General features: G+C 40.0%; 1 protein-coding gene across 1 annotated transcript; it reads left to right on the top strand.

Annotated features, from left to right (window-relative positions):
• Positions 1 to 521: 521 nt before the first annotated feature.
• On the top strand, positions 522 to 21,558 carry LOC109632123 (doublecortin domain-containing protein 2-like). The gene is made up of 9 exons (XM_020091251.2): positions 522 to 1,471; positions 2,307 to 2,361; positions 5,207 to 5,283; positions 5,772 to 5,906; positions 6,286 to 6,435; positions 7,316 to 7,370; positions 7,869 to 8,052; positions 19,200 to 19,270; positions 20,042 to 21,558. The coding sequence occupies exons 1-9, from the start codon at positions 1,185 to 1,187 to the stop codon at positions 20,948 to 20,950; spliced, it is 1,923 nt and encodes a 640-aa protein (XP_019946810.1). The 5' UTR covers positions 522 to 1,184; the 3' UTR covers positions 20,951 to 21,558.
• Positions 21,559 to 22,260: the final 702 nt, after the last annotated feature.

Below are 22,260 nucleotides of genomic sequence, written 5' to 3'. Positions count from 1 at the left end.
AGCAGTCTGGACAACACAGTTATATAATAGTCCAGATTGGTAAATGATTAACCATGTTTTCATACATCAAACTTACAGAAATCTAACTGTATCAAAATTGATGCTGTGGCATGATAAGTACATTTAGTACGATTTAAGCCTTATTTGTTGGCAAGTGAAAAACATACTGTATATGCATTTACTCTCAATATTTCGAATTAATCATAACTATAAATGCTGCTATGAATATACTTCTGTTTATGTCCATCACGTTTTAAATCTAATATATTGCACGTGCTTTTAATTGGGTCGGCAGGAAACGTCCCACTTCAAAATCAAATGTACCAAAAGCAAAGTACATGTGTCCCTGTGGTGGTGCAACACCTCCACAACACAAACATGTTATTTATCCCACTTTCTGCGTGTCACCGGGAGCCTGCGATCTGCAATTGGTCTCTTGATGCCCAATTAACTTTCTTCAACGGCTGCTGCAGAGTTTCCTACAGTTTAAAGAGCTGCAGGTATGTTTACTTTTAATCTTCTCCACTTACGCAGCTCATCATGCATGTTTGCAGTTCTGTTTCCTGCACGCGCAAAATGTGATTTGAACTAAATAGATATGTTCTTCTCCTCTTGAGATAATGATTGACTGCCTGCTGATTACAACTGTGGTAATCGGTAAGAGAGCAGCGGCGTGTTCCCATAGATACATCCCAACACATGAGCTCTCCTGACGCTCAGGCTGCATCGTGGGGAAACTGCACGAACCCGCCAGGCTCTCACCGTCACCTGCTGCGCGTACTTGGCGCCGATAGGAGCAAGCGAGGCTGGATAACTCCGCACAGTTTCCGCTGCAGCACATTGACTCTCTGCAAAGCTTGAGGATAGTTGACTGTTACAACGTTGGATCACGTCTACGCTTACATGCACGTGGTTCTGTTTTGATAACTCAACCTCATTTAACCTGTGAGCAGCATTTGGCTCTGGACGCTGAAGTGCGCAAAACAACTCCTTGAACATCTTCGTGCCGCGTTCTGCTCCACTTAACCCTGAACGGGTGGCCAGCATGGAGCAGCTCTAATGTAATTACAATGGCCTGTAAGCCTTTGTCTTGCAGCCCGTATCAGCCTGTCCCAAGTTTGTTTTAACAAAGATCCCCCTCTCGCTCTCTCCGTCGCGCGTCAGCCCGCTTTTACGCACGAACAATGGGCTCGGAGAAGCCAAACTTTTTGTCGCAGCCGGTGGTGAAGAACGTTTTCATGTTCCGCAACGGTGACCCGTACTACGATGCTCGCCGGATAGTGATAAACCAGAAGAGAGTGTCCAACTTCGAGACGTTGCTGAGAGAGGTGACCGGCGGAGTCCAAGCCCCGTTCGGAGCGGTGAGGAACATCTACACGCCCAGAGGAGGCCACAAGGTGGACAGTTTGGAGAGCCTGCAGAGCGGGGAGCAGTACGTCGCTGCCGGGAGGGAGAGGTTCAAAAAGCTGGAGTAAGAATGCATTGTAATTATGACAAATGATGAACTACTTGATACTCTTCTCATATTCACATTGCAAGTTACAGTTAGTCCCAAGCAATTCTAACTGCAAACTATACATGCATGTCAATCAGTCACTACTTGGCCTGATGACCATGGTCTTAACGTTTTAAGTGACTCAACAGTTTTACACCAGTGGATCTGAGTCACATCACTGAGATAAGCATGATGAGATCAGCCCTGTAGAGAGGTGTGCTGCTCTGGCCTGGCTTTAAAAAGATGGACTTATGCAGCAGGTAATGAGATTTGAGCAGCCGTGTTATTCATAGAAAGCAGTGGTGAAGCAGCTAGGTGGGAAGACATTCTGGGGACATGACAAATAGCCAGGGAAAGATACTGGGTATATATCCTCTCCTTTATAGAGCTTAATATATATTGCACTTCATCGTCCTCCTGTCCCACTCAATGCATACACCACATTATCACTTTAGACTTGAAGTATTGGCTCTCAAAAGGAATTGTGAGCAAAAATCAATTTTAGTGCAGAAGATAATACAATAAATGCATTAATAATTGACCAACTAAGCATGTACTTGCACTAAATATCTTTATATTTGTTTTAAACGAACAATGCACATTACTTAACATGCATACTTAATTCCATCTTATAAATTTGCCATGCAGGGTCATTTTCATATGCAGTCCCTGGCAAGTTGATGGTATAAAATAAAGATAAATTGCATATGCACATGTATAAAAACACACTCCTTATATGTTGATTGTAAATTTGCTATTTGGGTTGTGTAGATGATTACACACTTGACCTTATGTTTTGTTTTTTCTGCAGTTACCTCCACATTGGATCTAGAAAGAGGAGGTTGCTGCAGACTCTTCCGATGCAGGTAAGTCAGGAGAAAATCTTCTCTTCTTATTTCTGTCATATTCAGAAAAGGTGACTTTATGATGGATGCAATCAGATGCCAGAGCTCAACATGTTCTGCTTGTTCTCTGTGCCTCAGTTATCGTGCAGCATGGTGATCGTGCTATGATCTTTAGCACCATATAAACAATCTGCTGAGATGGAAGCTGTTTACATAATTTAAAGTGTCTTGTCAGTCACTCGGACAGTGTTGGTGTTTGGTGGATCCTCAGCCAAAGAAGATATATTTAAAAAAATCACACACTGGAATTTATTCAAGGATCCGTTTTTGCTTGATATCCATTTGTGTGAAATCTGTGAAGTTGTATGACAGTGAACACCTTAATTACAGACGCGTTGTGTGAACTTTATCGTCTGGTGTTCAGTGAGATTTAGTTTTGCAGATTAATGAAACCCATCAGCAGCGGCTATGTTTTCAAGGTCAGGTTTCAGTTACAATATCCTTACTCAATCCAACTCTTCAACATTTGAAACTGCTAAATGCAAGATACATGAGGATTTGGGAACATCACCTCCGCACTCGTGCCCCCCCCTCCCACAGTGTAAAGGGCTTAGAAAGATCATTTAAGCGAGGTGTTATGTTTAGCTTTTCTCCCCCTTTGTTCTCTGCAAAGAATCACTATGTTGTTGTCTCAGTGGCCATGAATTATTGATTTATGGATCATAATCATCCCTCCTTTGGATGCATCTTTTATCAGCAGCTGTGAAGTCACGGCCAAGAGCGGCTTAAAGTCGGGCTCGTCCAGGTCCTGTTTCCAAATGAGACAGAATGTTTTTTCTTCCTTTTTTAAATACAAAGTTTATTCTGTTTTCCCCTCACATTTTTAGAGGGATAAACTTATTTTAGTCAATGGGTCACACAAGATCTCCGTCAGGACACTTGGTCCTAAATATGAGATAGAAACTTTTGTCTCTGGCCTTGTGGTCAGAGCCTCAGAGGTGTTTCCTGTGTGTGAACCCAGCCTCTCTCCACTGTCTGATTTTGTCTTATCACCAGCTGGCAAAACGCTTTTTTGTCATCACAGAAAACCTGAAGGGGCTGTTGTTGCTGCTGTGATTGGCGAGCATAAAAAGTACCAATTCAGTTCTCAAGGGCCTCCTCACTACAGCACTTAATCTGGCTGATTGTGTCGATTAATGATGAGAACTCTTAGCTGGCTGGACGCTCGGCAACTTAGGTTTTCTTGTCCTATTGATTTTTGGAGTAATTGTAGGTTGGTTTAATGACGTCTTTGATGACCCGTTTTGCATTTGACTAATTTCTTCAACATGTCAGGATTTGCCTTCTGACAATGGTCACAAACAAATCCTTCTTCTCTTGCACACAGTAGATCTGATTTGTCGTTTATTTGTCTTTCATCATTGACATTTGCATTTGCATGCGTGTTATTGCTTGTTTATTAGTTAGCAGGATTACACAAAAACAAGTGGACAAATTATCACACCACTTGGTAGAAGGATGTGGTGTGGGTCAGAGCAGAGCCCATCAAATGTTGGTGTGGATCGTTTACCTTGATTCCAATAATTCATGGTTCTTGAAAATCATTTTTTCATTTAGTGTTTGGCACAGATCCCAATAACTATCAGGATCTACTTTATATAAAAAAGGTTTCACGAGGACACTGGTCGGCCTTGGCGCAGTTGAAGAGCACTGATTTCGTTGAATCTTGCATCTGCACTCACAAAACTGTACTGCACTGTACATGGAACCCAGTGGGTGAAGAGTAAAGTTTATCAACTGTATAAGATGTTTTCTTGGTTTCCTATTAAAGGTGCAATAGTCAGTGAATTATTATGCCATGTAAACTCACTATTAAAAGCTTTAAGTGACGGATGGACACAAAAAAAAGTTGAGGTGTTCTTGGTGAACACGCTTATAAGAGGTCACATGATGTAAAATAAATCACTGTCGGTAGAAAAACATCTAATCTAGTATTTATATTTGCTCCCGAGAGACTGATTCATGTCCTGCCTTGCTTCTTTCTGTTTGTTCCATAGTGGACTGGTTACCAGCTGTGCTTTGTAGCAGACGTCAAAGGCAAATTATCCAAATGGAAGTGCAATTGCTTTTTTTAATGAGCAGCAAATTAGGGAATTTTAAATATTTCAGTAATTATGTGAAGTAAAATACACTGTAATGTTTTCTGATGCATGTTATTTATAGTTTGTAGCCTGAGATGTGGTGCACAAACTCTTTTTACAGCACTTTATTATATTTTTTATTCCACTTGTGGTCTGAACCTCTGTTACCAGGGTGCACTCACAGACCCCAGAGGACTTTTAATACGCCTCCTTCTCTCACAGGATTCAAATCTCAGTCTTAGTGTCACAGTGTGTTACCAGGTGTTATGGGACAGGACCTGCGGAGCTCACTCTCTGCGACCTTGCCCCCTCAAAGGGTTATAGAGGGATCATTCCTTTTGCTGTCACAGTGATGAAAAACTGATTATTTCAGCGTTAGCAGAAGCTCTTTCTCTGCGGCTTTTGGGATAAAAGCTTTTAATGTCAAGAAGAATGTTGTTGTACAAAAAAAAAGCCGAAAACTTCATTAAAATGTGGATGGACTTAAAGAAAAATGCATTAAAAAAAACTTTGTACTATAAACACATAATGCTCTATCAGCCAGCTCCATGTTGACTCTAATTCTCTAAGCACCGCTGCCCCTAGAGGACGCACACGTGGTGCTATATTTGCACAGGTCTGTTCTCCTGAGCCTCCACTGGGAAACTCAGGCCGTCCTTAAATCCCAAGTGGAACTCACTGATGTGCCAACAAACTTGCAAACATGTTTCATCCCTCTGTTTCAGGCCAAACCGCTGCCACAGACTCGAATCATTGTGTCGGCTCGATTCCTGAAACCCATCAAGGAGCCATGTACAATATTGTGAGTAAAAGCTGCCCAATGAAACACCACTTAACCACTTACAATGCATTAACCTGAAATTAATTCTGAAGAGGTCACCACAGAGATTCAACCATTATTTAATATGACAATGTGTTTTCAGTAGCATCCTCCACAGCATTTTTAATTAACTTGACAAAGTCTGTATTATTTTGTACTAAAGAGAATAAATAGTAAGCCCAGTTAGGGAATAGGCTACAATCAGCTAGTACTTTTACTTTTAATATTTAAAGTATACCTCAAAGCTATTACTAACTTACTTTCACTTAAGTAGAGAGTTCCTGTGGTACTTTTACTTGAGTACATTTTGAATACTTCCTCCACCCCTGTATATACACAATAATATTATCTTTGAATGAAGTGGAAGATAATTTCATAGACTGATGATTTCTGACACATGAGCTCAGAGGGATACCCGTCACCATGGCAATCCCTCACTGTCACTTGTGCTTGTCACTTCCTTCTCGTAGCGTGGTAGCGAATGGCGACGTGTTGAACCCTGCAGTGAGGCTGCTGATCCACCAGAGGATGCTGGGCCAGTTTGAACGAATACTAGAGATGATCACAGAGAAGATGGGTTTGAAGGTCCTGGGGGGTGTCCGAAGGTAACATTCACCAAACATCTCTCTACATGAGGATGTAATGTCTTCTTCTTAACGTAATAAATCAAGAACACGACACGACATGAGCTTCAGACTTACACCACATGTTCGTCCCTTATAGCAGATGATCTCATTAGATTTTTCAGCACCTTGCTGCATACATTTACATATAAATGAAAAAGAGAGTTTTTTTCAAACTGCTTCCAGTCATTTATGCTAACATAGACTTTTTTAAATAACCTTACACACACATATATAGATAGATAGATAGATTGTATCCATACATGATTTTAACCTGATTACATTTACTCCTGTACTCTCATATGGTCGTGTATTATCTGATCACAAAGAACTGGGTGTAAACCGTGTATTTGTGTTCTAGTCTCTTTACCTACGAAGGCCACCAGGTGACTGATGGGAATCAGCTGGAGAGCGGTCAGCTTTATGTGGCTGTAGGAAGAGACAGGTTTAAGAAGTTGCCGTACAGTGATCTACTTTTCACCAAACCAAGAGGGACCAGGAGGGTGAATGGGTAAGCACTGACCTACAGGACATGTATGCAGCTGGACATCTTGATCAAAAAATGCAAAGAAGTCTGGGATGCTATCAAACGTCTGCATTGTTATTTGCCTTTATAAAAATGATTGATGATAATATAAGGCGTCATTTTATAGGAGATTGTTGGGAGCAATATTTGATGCTTTGTCGAGTACCTGTACTCACACCTACCTTTCAATCTGGAATTTAAAAATGTTCTACAAGCTTCTACAACGAACTGATGTAGAAGCTTGAAAGTTTGTGATTATGTGTTCCTTAAATTGAGCAAGTTATTACAATAAACAATGAACTCTTACTAATCATTAGTATGAAGAGTGTTGAGTTCCTCGTCAAGAGGAAGAATGAATGCTTTGGAGAGATGGTTCTTGGAGACTGTTCAGATTGTGTTTGCATGTGTTCCAGTGTGGCAGCTAATTACTCCTCCAGGGTTCATATTCTCTTTCAACTCTCCTGTAAGCTAAAGTCCCTCAGCTCCAAATATTACTTTCAACATGAATTATTTGCATGTGAGCAAAAATACAATAAATGCACAAATTAAAAATGTTTACTGTTTTCAGGCACATGTTGATAACAAAGCAATTAATTTTTTTAGTTTTTAAAATAAAAAACACAATATTTAATTGGTTATTTCCATATTTCCGGTGTTTGGAAGATTAGAGCAGCATCGATGAAACATATTATTCACATTACTCAGTGTTTAAAACTCACAATTATCATTCAACCCTACATTTTTATTTTCATTTTCAGATTAACTTGATTTCTAATGAGATTGATGGAGCTGATTTAAGGTGCATGTGTTCAGGATTCTGTGTTGCAAGAAGAACTTGACTAAGTCACATATGTTTTGTCCACAGAGTGAAAGCTTACTCTCTCCCACCTATCTACAGATTCTCCAAGCAAAATGGAAACGTAAGAACTGCTTTCATTCTGATCATTAACAAAACCCTGTTGAGCGATTTCCTCTCAGCATTTTTGTCAGGGGGGTGCTGTTGTTCATACACCCTGAAGTGCACAATGTCGACTCTACACTCATTGGTGGAGGAATATCTTAAAACAACCTTGGATTTATTTATTTTTTCTTTGTTTCTTGAAGTAAATTGAAAATCAGAGCCAATTACAGAATTCTGCTGATTTATTTTAAATTATTTTCACAATAATCTATAATCTATAAGTAGTTATATCACATATATGTTTATATAATTAAGTTGTTTTCAGTCAAAATAAAATATAGAAACACATTTGCCAGTCTTAAAATGTTTCAACTCCTTTCCCCAGCTCTAGCCAGTGTAAGCGTTAATCTCAAAAGGAGGTGGCCCCTGAGATTTTGTACGTCCTTTATTATTTCCAAATTGTAACTCGAGTCTTTATTGGTCTTTCATTGACTAACAAGACTTCCACTTTTCCCAGAGCAAGTCCATAGCCCGGTGTAGTGATAGTGGAGGTGGAGAATCCAAGGCGTCTCCTCCAGGCCACAATGGAAACAACAAGGAACACCTGTCGTCCATCGTCAGAGAAATCTCTCAAGCCAGACTCATCTCTTTCAGGAAGAAGAGGAGCGGACAGAGCATGACCCTCACTGTCTCTGACAATGGTAATTCAAGATCCTATAAAAGAATGTGAAGAGGAATGTGTTTATACTCATTCAGAGTCAGATATCAGGAGAAATTACACTTTGGTTCAGTTTATGTAGAGTCAATGAAAAACAAAGCAGTGGGATAGATAAGCCAAAAAAAGGAAATGCATCTGTTTGGAAGAATATGTGAACAAAAAATTCCAATATAAAAAAGTTAATAAACCAAGGCACTCTTGGTTTATTAACCTTATTAGTGAGATATCAGGAAATGACATCATAGCTAATTATCATAATAGACAGCCCAAGACTCAAATAAGAGGTAATAACAGACTACAGACAAAACACAGAACAACTGCACTGGTACATTTCTGTAAGGATCTCTAGTTCAGTTAGCTGCCAAATTATATTTCATAATACTATTATATTCTATATTAATACAGAGATCTGTCCTAACAATTACTTCCACTTACTACAGCTCTTTGCAGTCACCACACAAAAGGGCTTAGATATGATGTGCTGACATTTAAAAAAATCAAGTAAAGAGAGATTAATGAGTGTTTGTGTGTGCCTGCATGCGCTGTTCATAAATCCATGATGAATTGAATATCCAGGTGGGTGTGTGCATACATGTGTGATTGCATGTGTTGGTGCAATTCAGAAGATGAGTGCATGGCTTAAAAAAGAAGCATCTTCCCTCCAAACACAACAACAACATGACACTGGCACACACTGAATTCATTTGCCCCTCGGTTATTATGTCTGAATTGTCTTTTGTGATAAATAATTTCTAAAGCATGTGGCACAAACAGAGCTGTACAACCTACAGGATTATAAACTACAGAGACATGATGTAATGCGCGGTCTTTGAAATCTTATGTAACCTGCTGCCTTCTTAAATGCCCACATAGTGGCACTGTTGCTCTGCACAAACGGAAATATTTTAAGTAGGTCTTGTATGATGACATTACCCACTATTACAAGAAACACATTACGTCACCTTCTGGGCTTGTGATCAGTGTGTTTTTACATCCTGCAGAAACTCTTTACTTTTCTGCTTATTTGCAACTGGTACTCGTCCTGCCATGATGATGTGTCGCTGCTATGGGAGCCAAACATATATTCTTCATGAATATTGTTTGTATTGTAAACTACTGTAATAACAAGGGGCGGGGTAATTGTTTGATGAAAACTCTATACGAGAAGGGATTTAGATTTTCTGCAGATGGTGCTGACCTTATTGTAACTCCTCCTGCTGTGTGAACCACATTACATCATCATGCGGCTCATGATAGATGTGGCCTCTTTTCTCCTCTGGCAGGAGAGTTGACAACAGAAGCCTAAAGGCGGGGGGGCTGTGTCTGGGGTTCAGGGGAGCTGGCATTTTGCATCAAAAACAGAGGTTCAAGGAATCTGTGTTTGTGTGTACGTCTGTGAGTGTGCGTTTGAAATACATAATGTCACCCTCAAAGATCCTCTGTACATCAGACTTCGTGGCATATCATGTTATACGCACCGAAAACCACGTTGTGTTATTGGTCCCCTTGGGTGACATTGACCAGAGATTGAATTAACAGACAGACAGCTCGGTAAACAAGATCAGGCATCAGACAAGATCGTTTGAACGGCTTAGGGAGGGGATATCACATTCTCATGCACCTTCCACTGTTTGACCTGTAAAGTCTTTTTGTGTAAAAGCTGTCATGTTCACAAGGAGCCCATATTTTACTTTTTCGCTTGGCTTCGTCTCTTGACGTGAAGTCTCTGTTTGGCCGTCAGTCTGTCTCTGTCCGTGGTGCTGAACAGACTTTATTTACGGTACAGTAGGTTTCAGGTTTCTTTGCTGTTTTTTTTGTTCATTGCTTTTTCTGTATAAAATCAATGCTTACTTGCTATTTGTCCATTTATCTTTCTTAAAGTAAACATGAGCTAATATCATAGCCGCTTGGTTCTAAATTGTTTTCATTCCCCGTAGCATTCCCAGGGCAGGTAGTGTGTTTTGGTCTTGTTTGTCCACTTTAGCTTCAAAGAGGGATCGTGGTGTTCAGATCAACTCTATTTAGTGATTCACAGCAGAGCAGCCATGTTTTTTCAGCATTATTCTCCCCTCGGGGAAATCCTGCCCTGTTTGGGTATGAGGTAAACACATCCCCGATCTGCTGCCAGGAAGGATCCCAGCCAAAAAAAGTTGGCTGACTTGCAGAGTGTGTGGAAAGAACACAGTATGAAACCCACACTTCTGATCCCTGGTGTGATGGAACATTGGAGCAAAAACAAAAAGATTATTACAAAAGTGTCATGTCATTATAAATGTATTTGTGACAGAGGGGAGATAGTGATTCATAGATGTAAAGAGAGATATGAGAGACAAAGAGAGAAGAAGAAGAAAAAAAGGCAAATGAGACAGAGTGACCTGGTAACTTGAGATTCACCTGCTGTTCTGCGCTGACTCTGTTGTGACAGCGAGGTTCGTTTTTTTGTGTGTGCGTAGGTGTGTATGTGTGCCGGTACGCCAGTCCCCATTATTCACTGTCTATCAGCTGCTGGGAGCCAGTCGGAGGATGACTACAGCGGTTTCTGTCTGGTCTATTGTAAAGCCTCTGACTTTTCTGCTTCATTAGAGTGAACACAGCGGTTAGTGACAGCAAAGACAAGAGGGAGGCAGTGTGACAAGTCATGCAGCAAAGGTCATGGAATGAATTTGAACTTACTATAACACAGACATTTGGCTTAAAAGACTTAACCAACAAAACATATCGTCTGCTGTCTGCTTCACACAAAAGAGTTATACCTTTATATCCGCTCCTTTAAATTAGTTTTCCTGTGTTAATTCTCTGGAGCTACTTCACAATTATTCCCTGTCATTAGTGAGTCCACCTCAAACTGTTCTACAATATACTGTCAGTTTTTATTGTTTATGCGCTGTACGTTGTGTGCAGAGCTTTTTACAGTATGAGATGCAGAGGGAACTTAGAAAACTTTGTGTCCATTCTACCTGGTTTATCTGCAGTGAGGATTCGATTGTCAAAGTCTTTCGTAAAAAATGAATTCTCTTACTACCATTTACATGTGTAGTGAAAATCTGTGGCAATCCCAACTTCCCAACTTTTCAAAATGAACGCTCTGTAACTCTGCTTAATATGAAGCATTGCAGCAACAAAACAAATACTGTGCTTTTACTCTGAAGACATATAGACAAACATTATGGGATTCAATGAATGTTGTTGCCATGACAGAGATCTGCAGAATGTGAATGTGTCTCAGTTCAATATGATGGCATTGAAAAAAATCAAATAAGACCAATCATTTTTATCTGTTGGTAATTTTGACCCACGGTTTGACCCAGTTACAGATCACTGCTGGAGTTTATCTGAGGCCGTAAAACAAGACACGTTCAACTCACACACTCTGACTGCTACAGAACGCTGGTGGCCTGTTTATTCAAATTCAATGAATACTGAAGGTGTTGTGTGTCAAAAATGGATCTGCACTTTCTCTGTAAATTTACGATAAACATGACATGACACAGACGTCGGTAGATTACTGCTCCAGTCTGGACAATGTTAGATTTTCGTCCAAAAAACACATCTAGTTGTGTTGCTCATGTTCAGTTTGTAACCAATTAGCAGCTGTTGCTAACCTCAAAATAGAAATAAATACATTCTTTTTTTTTAAAGGGCCTTTGTGATCAGTTCAGTTTAATGGGGTCCTTGAGAAGAGAGGGGAGAGGAAGTGAGAGAAGAGAGCAGCAGCAATGGGAAGAAAAGGAAAAGAATAAAAGGTGGAAGAAGAGGTCGACAGATGAGGGGCAGACAGGAGCCAAAGAGAAGGGATGATTAAAGAGAAGGTTAAAGAAGAGGGAATGAAAGGTTGAGACGATGAAGGGAGGAGAACATTACAAGGAAGCAGAGGAGAAGTAAAAAAAAGGAGCACAGGTGGAAACAAAAGGTGAATATAATGAATAGTCTGAAATGGTAAAGCACAATTGCTGGGAGTAAAGAAAGGCACAGGGATATACTGTAGGGGAGAGGGACTGATTGGGTTGGGATAATTGACTTTCATTTGGATAATCTCTCCATTTAGAGTAATCAAAGCAGAATTTTACTTGTCTCTGCCCTTTGCTGGGGCCAAATTGCTGCTCGGAAATCAACAAAAGTGCCTTGCACATCAAGAAGGGGAGGACAGACAGAAAGATATGGACAGGAGAGGTGGGGGGTCCGACTGATTTTTGTGAATTCTTATATGACTTATGCATATACATGGAGGGGGCACATTATCATAGGCTTTTTTTAAAATAATAATTAGAAGAATTTATTTATTTTCAAAAGCACAAAGTGCTTCACAAAATACATGGGAATAAAACAACACAGAACGAAACAAGACAAATCAAAAATAAGAAAGATGACATAAAAGAAAGTACTAAAAATAAAAGATCCTTTAAAGCCAGTTGAAATTTGGCATTCCTGTAAAAAAGCTTTTCTAAAATATGGTTTCAGCATCCTCTAATTTCCTCTGGCATCGAGTTCCAGAGCCTCAGGTACCAGCCGGCGCCTCTACCTAATATTTACAACGGCGTCATTAACTCTGAGATATAACTGGAGATCCCACTGTGCTGAGCTTTAAAAGTTATTAAAAGACTCTTAAAATAATTCTGAAATTTAACTGGTAGCCAATGAAGGGGAGATATGGGCCCTATGCTTGGTGTTAAAATGTGAATCTGCACTTGCTGAGGCCATGAATTGCCTGGTGCACGCAAATCGAGGTGTGAGAAGACAAGGGCATGAATATTTTTTCTACAATAGAAAATGTCCAATATCTGTCAATATACAGTATAATATAGATAAGTCAATAAATAGTATGTTTTTCCACTGGATGAATGTTCAAGCAGTCTCTGCAGCCCAGTGATACAGAACAAATGGCTCCCTCAGACAATTTAAAAATCTGTATCCATTAATAGTTAAGTTTAGCATTGAAACCTCAAGGGCGTCCACATTAATCAAAATCTCAAAACCTTGTGTTCTGAATAGCCGGTTACTTCTTTTTTCATGTTTGAGTACTGTAGCAGTCTGTGACCATTGTTTGTCACTGAAGGGGCTTTGATTCAAAGTCAAGTTGAGATAGTTTCAAAAAGACGGAACAAAAAAACTTTTCAAAATTTCAAAAAGAAAAGATTCTTCCTTTTATTTACAAGTTGATTGCAAAAGGATTAAGGGTTGTTGAATATGTGAGCGCTGTGCACTGTGTCATCCCTCCATGTGTGTGTGTGCGTATACAAGCCATCCAGCCAGATCAAGCTCCTGCCTCTGGTGTCATAAAATGTGATGCTGCCGTGGGGAATTAGCCCTGTTAGCGTATGTTTCTATAATGCCTGTCAGCGTGAAATAGGGTTCAAAACAGCCTTGGGAGACAGGAGACATGTACACAAAGAGGCCGTGTGTCTTAAATCGTGTGCCTGTGTCAAAAAACAGGCTAAGCGGTGCAGGATGAGAGATGGCAACATTTGAAGGACTTTTTTTTCCTCTCCCTTGCCAAGTTCTTAGAAAGTGCGAGAAGTGTTTTTAAAGTAATCATGTGTGTGTGTGTGAGTGTGTTTTTTTTTCCTATATTTGTGCACAAGCTGATGTGCCACATTTCAGACAACATGACCATCTTTTCCTCTCCCTCTTTCACTCTCCGTCTCCTTTCATCTCTCCCCCTTTTTCACTATACGACAGAAACTGGTTCTTCATGACCCTTTGATGCAGGATTACCGGATTAAAGAGCAGGGTAGCTGTGCTAATCTGCCACGTTAATCTGTTAACAAGTGTTTCAGCTGCGACATACAACTGTACCGGCGATGACATACAGAGCATAACTTAGGGTAACGTGTGACACTTTCACTGACACAAATTTCTCCTAAAGTCTGTCACTTCTCATGGAGCCTGCTTTGCACATTTCAGGAGGGTTTTTTTGAGGTTGAGCTGGTAGATGTGCAGCTGAAGTGAAGCTGTGATCAGAGCAACGGCGACTGAAACAACTTTGACACACAGTAAATGGCGAGAGTAAATATCTCCCATCTGTATCCATCCATAGTTTGCATCGTGTGTTGGAGCAGAGTGTCAGAGGGCTTCTCATGTTTGCTGTTGTACATTTTTACATAATCTGCCAGTTCTAGTTCAAATATGTACGGGCGGACGAGAACATGAACACAGGTAACAAAGGATGTACAATTCCAAATTTCAGTCAGTGAGAAATATTTCACAAATGATACTGGGGTAATTGATCAGTAATTGAATAGCTGCAGAAATGTAAATGCATTTAAAAGCATGCAGTAATGGGTTTTTTTCTGTCCGACTGCAACATTGGGAATATATTTATATATAGGTACACTTCAGGAAATGAGTTGCCTGGAAACCAGACCAATTAGCAAGCTTGTGTTTATGTGCTCTTGTCTGTCCACATTTCCAAAGCCATACTTCTAACATGGGGCAGGTTTCATACGATGACGCCACTGAAGCATTTTCATCACGAGCCCGAAATTGCTGTAACTAATGTGGAGGGGTCTGTTGCAACAGTATTAAACTAACTGATGCTTCACCGTCACAGCTTTTCTCTGCATGTTGTATGTTGCATTGTGCTATGTTAGCATTGTCATTGCTCTGATTTGTTTGGGGGCAGCATGGTGGTGCGGCTTCTTCCCACAGTCCAGAGACATTCGGGTTGGGGTTAGGTTAATTGGAGATTTCCTGTAGATGTGAAAGTGAGAGTGAATGGCTGTTTGTCTCTGTATGTTGGTCCTGTGATATGCTGGCCACCTGTCCAGGGTGTACCTCATATTTTGCCCCATGTCATCTTGGATTAGCTCCTGCTCCCTGCCCCCCCTTAAAAGGAAAAGCAGTTTAGATAAGCTTAAACATTGAAATAAATTGAGAATTTTACTGAACTATTTTCCAGGGTGTGAAAACAAGAGAAACGAAAGAAAAAGGAGAAACACAAAAATAGCAGCACTATATTTTTTTAATTTGAAGTTGTCTGCACTTTATATGACATGTCTACATTGTATTTTTATGTTATGGACCCCATGAAGTCGAGAGGCACACCCATGTGCTTCTGATGGGGATCCTTCAATAAAATAAAATAAATAAAATATCATGACTTTTAGTCAGCAGTATGGGTCAAGCTCCAGGGGACATCACTTCAACCCTGGGTCTAATGATTCTCCTGAAACCCTTACTGTCGGCCTTATAAACCTATGATTACATGAGAGTATACTGTGTGTATGCATGAGAGAGAGAAAGAGACAGAAACAGATGAAGAAACAGTCCAGTCATCAGATTTTCAGTAGCTTCTCTGTGCAGCATCACTATAAACCGAACCTCTGTGACGGTAGCCGGCCATATAGTCATTAAAGGATTTAACAGGACCCTGGTCAGTGACTGGAGCACACATGCTGAGTGGCAACATTTCCTAATTACCATTCCGAGTTACTACCCATGTTGTTTTACACTCCGCCGTAACTCAGGCATGTGCTGACTGGGGTAAATCAGACTGTATATACAGTACGTAAGCAATATGCTGTACTTTATGGTGATAGTTGTGTGGAGTGATTGAGGAACATTAAGTTGTGTGTCAAGGCTACAGAGACGTGTTGTGGACGTGACAGTTTTTCCGCGCATAAACACACTGTGTGTTACGGCTTGGGGTTTATTTAGAGCTGCAACCTCTGACATTTAGATGTTTCGAAAGAATTAATATTCTGCTCGTGTGCAGCCAGAAAAAAACCCACTATTGACCATGACATCCACAGCATTTCCAGGAACATGTCTTCCCAGTGCTTGTTAGGCAGATGTCAGCCTGTCAGAGGTAATAATGCCCGAGTGTCTCATCGTGCCTGTTGACTACAAAAGGGATGTATTAACAACAGTGTTTCCCATCAGGCTTTGCATTCCTCTCCTTTCATGGACTACATTGGCAAAACAACCAACCGTGATTACCTACACAGTGGATGATGGGTGATCAATAGACTTTGCACATTAGGTGTAAAATGAAGGTGTTTTTTTCATGGGATTCTCTCCTGAGCTGTGCAGTAAGAAGAATAAATACAAAACTGTGAAATAACACTCATTCTCTATTATTTTAAGTGTTTTGATTCTAACATTTTCAGTCCAGTCAGCTCTAGATTATAGAATTAATTATGTCTCAACACTTTACGGAAAGATTTATTCTGTTCAAGTTCATGTGTCACTGCTCTAAGGACGTTCAACCCCTGAAAAGTTATGTGACAGATTAACAACTAGAATGAATGATTTGTATATGGGTATTAGGCTGGTTGCTCTCCAGTACAGTCACTTCTCCGCCATTTAAAAGCATCACACACCCCCAGTGAATCTTTTCCCGGCTCAATTTTGCAATGAAAAAAAAAACACATTGTTGAACTTGTCTGCCACAGATTTCCTGTTGAGTCAAGGACTTGAATGCACCGTGTGGCTCTTGCACATTAATGCTTCCTGGAGGAGCGGAGAAGCTTTTAAATGGGATATTAGACCTCACAATTCTCTGGTAGGCGCTGCTGCCCACTGCAATTCAACATTGGATGAAAAGAACCCTGCACATTCCTTTTTTCCATTAGAATTGCGTATTCATAAACAATATTGTGATGAAATATACAACTTGGTTCTTTTATTTCATCCATCGTCCAACCCCCTGTAGAGTTTAAACTCATCATTTTGACTTTAGTAAACAAGAGATGATTGGTAACAATCTCTCACATCCTGCAGAATAAAATGGGAGCATGTGCCTGTTTGCTAATATTACCTGGTGTAAATTTCTCACAGTTGTGTTTCAGTGTCTCTATGAGAGTGAATGTGCACAAGTGGAAACTGAGATCAGTGAAATGTGCCACTGTGTTAATATACAGTGTTTCTTTCTCTGTTTTATACACAAGGCATTCCCCTAAAACTTAAATCCTGTGTGTGTGTGTGTGTGTGTGTGTGTGTGTGTGTGTGTGTGTGTGTGTCAGTGAGTAGTGGGAGGTTGTTGTAATTTACTTGCTGCTATCACTTCATCTCCAGTTGTGTTTTATTGCATTGCTCTGCAGCACCATCCTTTCATAAGAAAGGCAGTGAGAGACATTTATGTGAGTAATTATACCTGCTCACAGTTGCATCCTTGTTTTACCTCTCGCTGATGGATGAGATGTTGCATTACCTCTGAATTGTGGGTGTGCTCCGTCGCTGTTTGTGTGCCAATGTAAGTGAATGAAGGAATGTGTGTGCGTGGGGGTGTGTGTAATTCTTGTCTGATTATGACAGAAAAAAAACACTTTTAATACACAAGTGCGCGCGCACACACACACACACACACACACACACACACACAAATCTGTCCGGGTGACACCAAAGCCACAACCCAAATGTACTGGATTTAATGAGGAGTGAGGAGGGGATGTTCTAAATGTTGTATTTAATTTGATTTAGCATTTTCATGAGCCCGTGCCTCATCCTCAAATCACGTTAAGATGTTTAGAGTCGCGGCGGCTCATCCACTTTCAGCCATCGCCGTTAATGAATGCAGCCGATTTCCATAAAATATTCTTAAAGAAGTCCGTTATTATTACCATAACGTTTCATCTCCCACCATAGCTAAACTTCAATCAGTTTTGCATTTGAAATGCATTAAATGTCTCCATAAACTCTTCTAATATCTACCTGAGTCATTTTTCTTCTTTAACTGGTATGTGTGGAAGGGGAAACTAATATTAAGGACATTAATTACACAGTTTTTTTGTTTTTTTTTATCCACCACTCTTTTGCTGCTTATTTCTGATTGGAAATTTCAGTCTCATCCTGTGTTTCAAAAACAAGTGTGTAATTATGTTGTTTATCAGAGCGTATAGTTGTATTCCTCTTATGATGTTTAGGGTTAATTATTCCAAAGGCCTCTGATGCACATGCTCACATGAAATCTGAAAATCCCCCGTATTAATTTTGCACTCCAACAAACCTGCCTCGCTTGGCTGTTTGCTCCAATAGAAAGGAGTGTGTGGCTGCTGTGGAGTTTGTGTGATGTCTTCATTTAAACAGCGGGAGTCACAGTATCACTTTGTAATTGTTCAGACTGCAAATGGAGACAGGTGTTTCCTCATGGGGCCACCGGAGGATATTTTCCATAGCAGAAACTAATCTGGGGATTGTTATAAAGGCTCATCGTGCGTCTTTATGCTCCTATATGCAACCAGCTTCAAGTGCTTTATTCAGTCTGTGGCTTGCACCGCTGGTAAAAACAAATTGAAGCTTCAATGAAGGAAACCAAGCATTTCTTCAAACTAAACAAGAGAAGGCACGTCCCATTCTCCCTTCATGTTAAATCTAAGAGCCTGAAGATAAACATCAGCCCTGGAATCTCTTTAATACATCTTTCGTGTGTGTGAGGTAATAAGAGCAGTAGGTTCTCTAACCTCCACCTTATAAAAAATCACCAGACACTTCCTTTGTCTGGGCAAGTTGTTTACTTGCCTGAAAAATGGATTGGTTGCTTCCTTCTTTGACCACCAGGTGTCACTCTTGGGCTATATTTGTTCAAAATCTGGGGGGGAAAACAGCTGCTGAATAAAAGCTGTATAATTTCTACAAGTCACTTACTGCGTGGTGAATAAAAGCTCCCTTATTTATAGGAGGAGGGTTTAATGGATTTGTGAAATGATGTAATGGGCTGTGATTGAGGAATTCAGAGTTTAGGGTCTCGGAAAGTCGTCAGCACATAAAACTAACTGATGAAGGTTTTCACATAACAAGGCCGGCATTGAATTATTCACAGTTCTCCAGCATGAAGATTTTATTTTTAATCTGCATGAAGTTATACAGTTTTTTTTTGTTGTTTTTTTTAATTCTGCTTGATTCAATGAATCCTTTGAATCCTCTAAAATATGAAATGATTCTTTGCAGAGGTGTATATCATTTTATTACTGCCTCAACAAGTCTACCTATGCCTGTGTGAGATGAATAAATATTCTCATCTTTACACTGGGATGACACTTCGACTTATATTCCACCTAACAAGCCCGTACAAAACTCAATATCACACATTAGGATGATGGTTTTCTACATGTTCTCTACTTATCACAACTTTTTCTGAATCAGCCTCAGTTGTTTACGACGCTCAGTAAGTCTGTGTTCTCCTCGTATTCCCAGATGACCAGGAATCAAAGGCTGATGATGGAAACACTGATGACAAAGCCCCTCAAGAGCAGCCGGCTGAGGAGGTAAAAGCAAAGAGCAGTGCACGTGACAGACTGTTCAGTAATGACATCTTAATGGAGATAGACTGGAGGCAGGTGTACATTCGGTTTGATGGGCCCGGATGATGTTAATATCGTGTTATTATTGTATTCATATCAACAGTAATTTGCTGAGTCTGATGCAATCTTTAAAAAAAACATAATATCAAGGAGGTTTCTCAGATTTTATCTGCGTCTGTTTGTTTGCAAAAACACAACTGGACAGAAACTTTGATGATTGGTGTGATATAGGTTAAAGGAAGAATCTGTTCAATTTTAGTGCACATCTGGATCATCATCAGATACTTCTCAGAGAATAATGAATGGGTCTTGATGAAAAACGTATAATAAGTGTGAAATTTGGTGCACTCTCATTAGTGGCATTCTAGTAATTGTAGGATGCAGAACTAATAACAACGCTACTCATTAATGTTTAACCGTTATTATATAATGATATAATTGTTATTTCATGATGTTAATTAATATCTATTGGTTAATATACCATTGGACACATGCCTTTCTGCTTCCTCCACTACTTGTTGTGCACTGATTGACATTCCATTAGAAGGCTCTCGAGGGAAAAACACTCAATTTGTAAGAGCTCATGACTCTAGTCATGAGCTTGCTGTCACTCTTCCAGGGAGGTGTAGGTCACAGGAAGAATTATTGTAAGCAATCTGATTATACCATATGCATACCTATTCAAATATAGTATTGAGAGCTTTAAATTGTTTCCATGGGATTATTCCATTACAGAAACCGGCAGATGATGATGCAAAACCTGCGGAAGAGAACAGCGAAAAGTTAGGAAAGCAGAACCCTCCAGACAAAGATTCAAAACCTGCGGAGGAGAGTGGTGAAAAGGAGGAAGAGCAGAAGGAAGCTGCTGCTGAAAACACCAAAGATGAAGAAGAGGATGCTTCTGCCAGCAAAGCAGATCTGGAGGAAAACCAGGAGACAAATGGTGAAACAGAGGGAGGGGAAGAGAAGAAGGGAGATGAAGAGCCAAGTGAAAAAGAGGGTGAAGCAACAGCAGAACCTGAGGAGAAAGAGGACGAGGTAAAAGAAGAAGCAGGGGAGGAGGTCACGGATGAGAGCAAGGAGGAGGTGAAGGCTGAGGAGCAGAGGTCTAGCAGTAGCAACAGTGATAAGAGCCGGGACAGTACAGAGAAAGAGGATGGAAGCCATGCATCTTCTGAGGGTGAAAAGGACGAGCAGGGCAAAAACACAGAAGAGGAGAAGCGAGATAAAGTCAGCGAAAAGGGGGAGAAAAGCAGCGAGGATGAGAATAATGATGTAGACGCAGAGGAGGAACAGAAGGAGACGGAAAACGACAGCGACCCAGGGAAGACTCAGTCAGATAACGAGACAAAGGACGACGATAACGACAAAAGCAGCAGTGGCAACAGTAACCAGGAGGAAGATGTGAGCGAGACAAAAGAGGGGGCTACCGAAGAGTCAGGGGGAGAGGAGAGGAAGGAGAACGGAGAGGTCGAGGGAGTAGAAGATGATGAGGTGGAGAGAAACGCCGAGCTGGACACGGAGGACAAAAATATTGCCGGACCCAAGGATACGGCAGCAAATGGAGAGACAGGGGAGGGTGATGAAGTGAAGGAAGAGGAGGAAAGAGAAGGAGGAGAATTAGAAAAGAAGGAGAAAATGTGAAAGTTTATTGGGTTGAGCGGTGCTGAAGACGCAAAGCAATATTTTACAATATGTAAAAAAGCAAATACATGGAAGGCAAAGCCCAACATGACTGCAGACATATTTACTAGATGGCCTTTAAGAAGTCACCCTGAAAAGAAAATTATTTTACATCACAGAGCAAGTAATATAATCTCTAAATGGCTAACAGTTAAAAAAAATAAGGTTTTAGAAAATTCTGGTAAACTGTTTTATTCATAACTAAATATTCCTTAAAAACATAATCCATGTCTGAAAGAGATAAACAACAAATACAAACTACTTATATACTTTCATTTTCCATTTACAAGTACTGTGAACCTCTGAGCTGCTTTATTGTGAAACACTGTGACCACGGTAGTGAGTGATGCAGGGAAATTTAAATATACACACTAACATTACGTTTTTAAATCCAATAATATAAGTTTACTCACAGGTATGATTCTGTTAGCTGCTTGTTTCAATATGTTTTTTGTATGTATGATGTCTTTGTCCCAGAGCACGTGACGCATATGATCTTTTTAAGTGAGTACAATGAGCTACATGTGATTCTGTATGTGTCTGAAGGTTATATTATTAGGAATGTAGCTAGGAAGTCTTCTTTATAAAGCTGTTCCACTTTATTTGTATTTATTTTTTCTTCTACCAAATAAATAAACAAGACAAATAAATTCAATATTTAAATGATGCTTTATTGTATCAGACCTTTGAGCCTCTCAATCCTTCTAAATTCTGCTTGTTGATTCATCATGAAAACGATGCTATTGTATTGAAAAATGAAAAGAAAAACAACAATGAAAAGAAAACTTGAATTGGACAATCTACTTTATGTGAGTATACAAGTATTTATGTTTACTGCGGTGAAGGCGGGATGTTCTTTACTTGTTATTTTTAGTTACAACTTCATTCTCGTAAAGCTGTCCTCACTGAACATATCGATTCTGGATGAAGTATCTGCATCTGTAACTTTGAATGAAAGTAAGAATAGGAAATACTAGGAAATAGTAGCATTTACTTAAAAGCAGATGGTTTCTCAATCAGAAGCCATTACAATTTCCAGAATAGTTTTCATTATAATGTTTACAATAATAATCACTATTTCACTGGGTATATAAACTGTTTGACTGATTCCAACACTGACCACACTGAATCTATTCCACATCTGCAGAGTGTGTAAATGACAATCACCTGGACATTTGGAGGAACTTAGTGGGGGTTTGGTTTTAAACCCTTGGATGCAGGTCATAGATTTAAAGGTCCAGTGTGTAAGATTTAGGTGATTTAGATTTAGG

The sequence above is a fragment of the Paralichthys olivaceus genome, chromosome 13 (genome assembly GCF_024713975.1).
Source record: "Paralichthys olivaceus isolate ysfri-2021 chromosome 13, ASM2471397v2, whole genome shotgun sequence".
NCBI classification, from domain to species: Eukaryota; Metazoa; Chordata; class Actinopteri; order Pleuronectiformes; family Paralichthyidae; genus Paralichthys; species Paralichthys olivaceus.
Note: the sequence above shows the minus strand (reverse complement) of the source record. Positions and strands in the feature narration are given on the sequence as shown.